This window comes from Penicillium psychrofluorescens (assembly GCF_964197705.1).
Source record: "Penicillium psychrofluorescens genome assembly, chromosome: 3".
NCBI classification, from domain to species: Eukaryota; Fungi; Ascomycota; class Eurotiomycetes; order Eurotiales; family Aspergillaceae; genus Penicillium; species Penicillium psychrofluorescens.
Window position 1 is genome coordinate 218,085 of NC_133441.1, and position 6,678 is coordinate 224,762.

General features: G+C 54.9%; 3 protein-coding genes across 3 annotated transcripts; 2 read left to right on the forward strand and 1 right to left on the reverse strand.

Annotated features, from left to right (window-relative positions):
* Positions 1–342: 342 nt before the first annotated feature.
* Positions 343–3,279, forward strand: PFLUO_LOCUS4217 (AMP deaminase; the record flags this gene model as incomplete). The annotated part of the gene is made up of 4 exons (XM_073781545.1): positions 343–1,596; positions 1,652–2,772; positions 2,823–2,914; positions 2,978–3,279. 4 exons carry the CDS (start codon positions 343–345, stop codon positions 3,277–3,279), a joined length of 2,769 nt encoding a protein of 922 aa, XP_073638289.1.
* Positions 3,280–3,594: 315 nt separating this feature from the next.
* On the reverse strand, positions 3,595–5,361 carry PFLUO_LOCUS4218 (uncharacterized protein; the record flags this gene model as incomplete). The annotated part of the gene is made up of 1 exon (XM_073781546.1): positions 3,595–5,361. The coding sequence occupies one exon, from the start codon at positions 5,359–5,361 to the stop codon at positions 3,595–3,597; it is 1,767 nt and encodes a 588-aa protein (XP_073638290.1).
* Positions 5,362–5,623: 262 nt separating this feature from the next.
* Positions 5,624–6,386, forward strand: PFLUO_LOCUS4219 (uncharacterized protein; the record flags this gene model as incomplete). The annotated part of the gene is made up of 2 exons (XM_073781547.1): positions 5,624–6,133; positions 6,186–6,386. The coding sequence occupies 2 exons, from the start codon at positions 5,624–5,626 to the stop codon at positions 6,384–6,386; spliced, it is 711 nt and encodes a 236-aa protein (XP_073638291.1).
* Positions 6,387–6,678: the final 292 nt, after the last annotated feature.

Here is a 6,678-nt window from a genome sequence, read left to right on the forward strand (position 1 = left end):
CACACGAGTTGGTCCACGTGGGGGGGGAAGAACGGCAGTGTCTCACGACGCATGCACTGTCCGTGAAGAGCGAGCGAGGTTATGGAGCTGTTAGGTACAGCCTGGGATTGGTTGGGGGATATGATGATGGTGGTGGTGATGAGGGAAAGCCAAGGATGAGGACGAGGAGGAGCCAGCAACAACAAGTGGCGGAAGGAGCTGGCTGAGCTGAGCTGAGCATCACTGACTGACCCACCCGGAGATCTCTCTTTTCTCTTCTCCCCCCACCAACCCAACCACCAACCATTTACCTAGCTTTCCTCGCACGATTCTCTCCCTTCCTCCCTCCCCATTCACTCGATCATGGGGTCTGATGCCGTCGGCCCGTATCCCAATGTCACAAGTAACCATGAAGATGACTCCCTCCCGCCGCCGCCGCTGCTGCCCAGAGACCAGCAGCAGAAGACGGCCACCTACGACTACGCCTACGAGAAATCGCTGAGCCACGCCGAGGCAAAGCTTTTCTACCAGCACCACCAGCTGGCATCCCGCGACAACACCGTGCCTCCAAGCCCTGTCCCCGCCGGCCGCTCGAGCGATTTTCATGGCGAGGAACTGCCCGCGAGCGCCACCGATCCTAGCTCCCGGACCGATAAGGCAATGCTAGTCGAGGCCGATTCGCTGCCTCTGCGACCCGTGGGTACAGATCGGCCCTCTCACCAAGTCGAATGCAGCCCTATTGCGAAAAACTACCTTACTCCAACCGACGCTCCGTCCCTAGGGACCACAGAGGGCCTCCCGAGTGCCAACATAGGGCTGGGCATTTCCCAGGGCACCGATTCAGCGGGCTACGCGGTGACAACGGAGCTGGCGGCCATCTATCGCAAGATCAAGGGTCTCCTGGACCGGCGATCCAAGTACATGGATTTCTCGCTGCAGATACCGGGGGACGATCCTCGGAATCAGTCCGAGTGGGAGATATACCCTCCGCCTCCCGAACCAGCTTGGGATGTTGGAAAGGAATACCAGCCAGGCAGTGTCGGGGCCCCGTCAGATTGGACGGGGAAGAAGAGAAAGATGGGTCAAGACATTGGGGAAGATTTTGACATGGCCGAACTGATGCCCCTACCCGGCGAATCCCCTTGTGTCTACCGACTGGATGGCAACAGCGTCTATCAGGTTTACGAGTCCTCATCAGCTGCGGATCAGGACCAACCGATCGTCCAGATCCCATCCTTGCGTGATTTCTATATGGATCTGGATTCCGTGGTCGACGTCTCGACCGATGGACCGGTCAAGAGCTTCGCCTTCAAACGTCTGTCGTACCTAGAGGGCAAGTTTCAGTTGTATGCCCTGTTGAACGAATATCAGGAGATTGCCGACAGCAAGAAAGTGCCTCATCGGGACTTTTACAACGTGCGCAAGGTGGACACACACGTTCACCACTCTGCATGCATGAACCAGAAGCACTTGCTGCGCTTTATTAAAAGCAAAATGCGAAAATCCCCTGATGAAGTGGTTCTCTTCCGAGACGGGAAACATTTGACCTTGCGAGAGGTCTTTGAAAGTATCAATCTGACAGCCTATGATCTAAGTATCGACACACTGGATATGCATGTGTGTTTTTCTTTTCTCTTCTCGCACACTTCGAATCGCTAATAAGGGTTGATAGGCGCACACCGACTCCTTCCATCGATTCGACAAGTTTAACCTCAAATATAACCCCGTGGGGGAATCCCGGCTGCGCGAAATTTTTCTCAAAACGGACAACTACATCAAGGGCCGCTATCTCGCCGAAATTACCAAAGAAGTCATCTCGGATCTAGAGTCCAGCAAGTATCAGATGGTCGAGTGGCGCATTTCGATCTACGGGCGATCGATCCAGGAATGGGACAAGCTGGCGGCGTGGGTCGTGGACAACAAGCTGTTCTCGCCCAATGTCCGCTGGCTCATTCAGGTGCCGCGCCTCTACGATGTGTATAAATCAAGCGGCATGATGGAAAACTTTGAGCAGGTGATTACCAATGTGTTCCAGCCGCTGTTCGAAGTGACCCGAGATCCATCCAGTCATCCCAAACTTCATATCTTCCTGCAGCGCGTGGTAGGGTTTGACAGTGTGGATGATGAAAGCAAGGCGGAGCGTCGGCTTTACCGGAAGTATCCCATTCCTCGTGAATGGGATACCAAGCAGAACCCCCCGTACAGCTACTGGATCTATTTCATGTTTGCCAACATCGCCTCCCTCAACAATTGGCGCAAACGCCGGGGATTCAACACGTTTGTCCTCCGCCCGCATTGTGGTGAAGCAGGTGACCCGGACCACCTGGCTGTGGCCTTCCTTTGCTGCCACAGCATCAGTCATGGGATTCTGCTGCGCAAGGTGCCTCTGTTGCAATATCTCTATTACCTGGATCAGATTGGTATCGCCATGTCGCCACTGAGTAACAATGCGCTCTTCCTCACGTATGACAAAAATCCCTTTGCCAGCTTCTTTAAGCGCGGGCTCAACGTATCCCTGTCCACAGACGACCCGCTGCAGTTTGCGTTTACCAAAGAGCCTCTAATAGAGGAATATTCGGTGGCGGCCCAGATCTACAAGTTCAGCGCTGTGGATATGTGTGAGCTGGCCAAGCATTCCGTGGACCAGAGTGGATTCGAGCTTTCCTTGAAACGGCGATGGCTGGGCTCGAGGTGCGCCCTGCCTGGGGTGGCTGGCAACAACGTGGCAAAGAGCAACGTGCCAGATATTCGCGAGGCATTTAGGCAGGAGACTTTGGTTGGAGAACGAGGCTTGTGAGTAGTCTCACTGGTTTGGTCAAGGTGATCAGGGCTGACTTCCCCAGGATTGATCGATATGCGGATGGCAATCTCACGGACGAATGCAACGGGATGGCCCCTAGCTCATTGCAGAGTGCCAAACAGACCTCGGTGCACGGTATGTATAGATCAGTCCGGTCTTTCGCTGCGGCTAGAGCTCACCTTCCATTTCCACCTTCAGAACCGGGGCAAGTGTCCATCTCCCATGATCCTGCTCCAGAGGGCCCAGTCTCTTCTTTTGGTATAGAGTCGCAGGCTTCAACCTACAAATTGTCCTCGCCCCCGGCATCGACGCAAAACGGCCGATCCCCTCACGTCGCGACTGGTGAATTTTCGTCGCCAGTGAGCAACAGTGGTGCCATGGGGGCCTCTATTGCTGGGGCAGATGGCACACCGGAACAGAAAATTTTCCCTGGGATTGTCCACGAGAGGGCGCGGAGAGGAAGTATCCGAGGTCAGTCCTGGGAAGATCACAGCCATTAATCGAACCCCTTTGTATAGGGACGTAAGGCTTCCCGCCATCTCCAAAATCTTCCTTCCCGTCCGGCCGATTGAAACCATGCGTGGCTGGAACTCCCTCAGTCCCCATTGCTCGAGCCAGGTGCCTCTGGTATCAAGTAATTCCTATCTGACTGTCTGCTTTCTCTAGCTAAAATTGGGCGATTATTGGATTAATTCGGCCTGGAGCTCGAGGAGTCACTACTGCTTGTGCCTGTCCCCCAGGCCCGGAAATGGTTTTCAAAGACATCATTCATTCATGGATTATAGATAATATAGACTTGGTTAGATCAAAATTCTTCAAAGAGCCCAACTGCCCCGGCGTTCCCGCATTCCCCAGGCCTCCACATTGGTCTCATCTTCCATGCTGGGCTGTTGCCGAGCCCACTCGTGTATATAGAGGCGCAGGGCCTTCCATCGCATGCAGGAGAGTTGGCTAGCGCTTGTCGAAGCGACCACATAACCCTTCGCATCCGTCTGTAAATCATCCTGGCGCAGATGCTCGACCGAGATGCCCGAGATCCGGCTTAGTTCGCGGTCGTAGTACCGAGCTAGACACGGGTACCCGAGAGAAAGGTAGTTGTAGATTTGGGTCACAAACCCGTCATGGAATTCATCCAGTGTGGATTTTCGAGGGCTGAGACTAACCCTCTCCTGAAGACCGCAATGTTCTGGTGAACTCGAGCTAGGCCAATCCTGATGACTCTGTAGGCTACGGCTCGGAGCAGCGGGCGTCATGACACCACGCCTGATCTCATGCACGTCACTCACATCACGGCTCCCGCGGCGGCAGGTGCCCATCCACAGGCCGGTAGCACCTCCATTCTCTGCGAGCGTTGCAGCGCACCACAATCCGCCACAATGTGCACACGGATCCTGCGGTGAGTCGGACGCATTCTTCTCCCCGTTGGTGTTTTCGCATAGGGTTCCCACTGGAGACAGGCTTTGGGGGATCACAACGTCATCTCCGAGCATCGGCGGACTTGCAGTCTGCTTCTGCTGTTCTGATCGATCATCCAAAAGAGCCCCCGGATGCGTGGGGAGGGCCTTTGACTTCGGATCTGCATGTCGAGACGCAACCATGGCTCGGAAGCGCATTTCCGCCTCTTCCTTGTGCTGGCGCATGTACTCCAGTTCCCAGGAAAGGTCAGCAGAAGACTGGCGCCGTGATTTGATCTGTTCTGGGCGGACATTGCGGTCTAAATCTCTGTCCTCTTCATCAATTGCAAAGTGATCGACCGGTTGATGGACTTGTTCGTTGGGGAAAGCCGCCAGCGCCTGATCTCTGAGTTGCTTCTCTGCCGTGAGGGCAGCCAGCGAGAGTAAGTATTCTGAAAAGGCATCGTCGCAACTCTCCCGAAGGCGCTTTTCATTCTGCTGTTTTCGCGGGTCTTTATGAGACAGTTGAGACGAAGATGTCGCCAGTGACGGCGATTCCGAATCATCGGAGTCCTCGCTGCTATTTGAAGGAATGGAGGGAAGATCTGGAACCCGGAATGAATGGCGGCGAGCCTCCTGGCGATTTAGAAGATTTGCATAAGAGAACTTGGATTCGGGTAGGTCGTGGTCCCGGCGGCGAGGTTGTGGGAGAGATGTGCTCCTTCTCACGGAGCGAGTGTCTGTCTCAATGACCTCGGGTTTAAACCTCCGCGGACCACTCTGGACAGGCGTGGTGGATGCCGGCTCTTTGTCTTGCTGCGACTCGACTCGTCGGTTGCTTGACTTGGTTGTTTCGATTGGTTCTGGCAGGAATTTCCGGGGTGGATGAGGTCCAGTCTGTCTTGCCTGGGCTCTGTCCTGGTCTGTTATATTGGACACTGCCAACTGTTGGGCCTTGGAGCTTCGTGACGATACTTCGATCGGCTGGGCGACAAACCGGCGGGGGCGTGCCCGGGCCTCGGGGGGGTGGGATGGGCATTCCGGCCCGTGGAGGCCAGGCCAGGCGGTAGCTAGATTCGAGGAGGAATGTCGATCGCCCGAGGCATCGGGTTGACACCTACAGGGAGGTGGTGATCCATCCGAGGGGATCTCTGAGGGTGGCGGGCGGGACTTGTCGGGATGGCCCATGTTCAGACGGAGTCGACGATCATGCTTAATGAAGATCGGGAAGGAGGGAGTCAACTAGTCAACCAGTCAACCGGATTATCATCATCATCGTAGTCATCATGGTTGTGGGAGAGTAGTGAGTGAGTGAGCGAGCGAGACAGAAAAGAAAGAAAGAAGGGAAGAAGGAACAGATGTGGACAAAGCGGTGTAGATGAGTGACATCGGGCTCATCTTGATACGGTAACCAAGGAACTGGCTTGGTGTACTCAACCTCTTGACAAACATGCCTCAAAAACACAAGCTCGACGACCAGAGCTCTCCAAGTCCCAAGCGACGGGTCCTTGGCCCATCCTTGCCTCCTCCATCCCGTTCAAGCAATGTGTCGGCGAGCGCAAGCGACAGCGACAGCGACGACGACTTCGGCCCAGGCCTGCCCCCGCCAGAGGGCGACCTCGCTCCCGTGGAGCAACACCATCAGCCAGACTCGTCGACCGTCAAACCCGACCAAAAGGAAACAGAGCAGAGGGACCAGTGGATGCTGCATCCGCCAGAGAAGAGCGATTGGGCGACCAAAATCGATCCAACCCAGTTGCGCAATCGGAAATTTCAAACCGGCCGATCGGCTCGGAGCGGTGGCTCGCAGGCCGTCGACGCTTCATGGGTGGAGAATCCGGAGGAACGCATGAAGCGACTCCAGAATGAGGTGATGGGCGTGGCTGCGGCGCCAGCAGACCGACAACCCGCGCCGTCCAAGGCTTCCCAGTCGATGGAGGAGAAGATCAAGAAGTACAAGGTAAGCCCTCACCCTTCCTATGAGCGATGTGGGGTCTAACTCTTGTTTCCAGGACATGACCGGCAAAGGCTCTCGGTTGGACAGCAGCGCCGCACAAGCTCGCAAGGAAGAGGACGATGACCCCAGCATGCGGGCCTTCGATCGGGAGAAGGATATGGCTGTCGCATCCCGAGTATCCACCGCCCAGCGGCGAGAGATGGTGAATAAGGCCAGTGGCTACACCTCTCGGTTCACCAAGGGGAGTTTTCTGTGATTCTCGACCAGTGCTTCAGCCCTAGTGACAGATATCACCTTGAATCACAATAGACTTCCTAGGTATCCTCTATGCGTCTAGTAGGCTCCCACTTGGCATGTTCGAATTTGCCTACTCCATGAATACTTAAGGTTAATGTGCCATTGGTTTTAATGGGTTTAAAGATACTACAAACCACGCTATTGTCTGGAATATTAGACCTTCCCCTTTGATGACTTTTTCGCTATGCTTACTTGTCCTAGGCTACTACTTACGTAGGAAAGCTCAACTTCTAAGTCGTCCCCTAATTTAT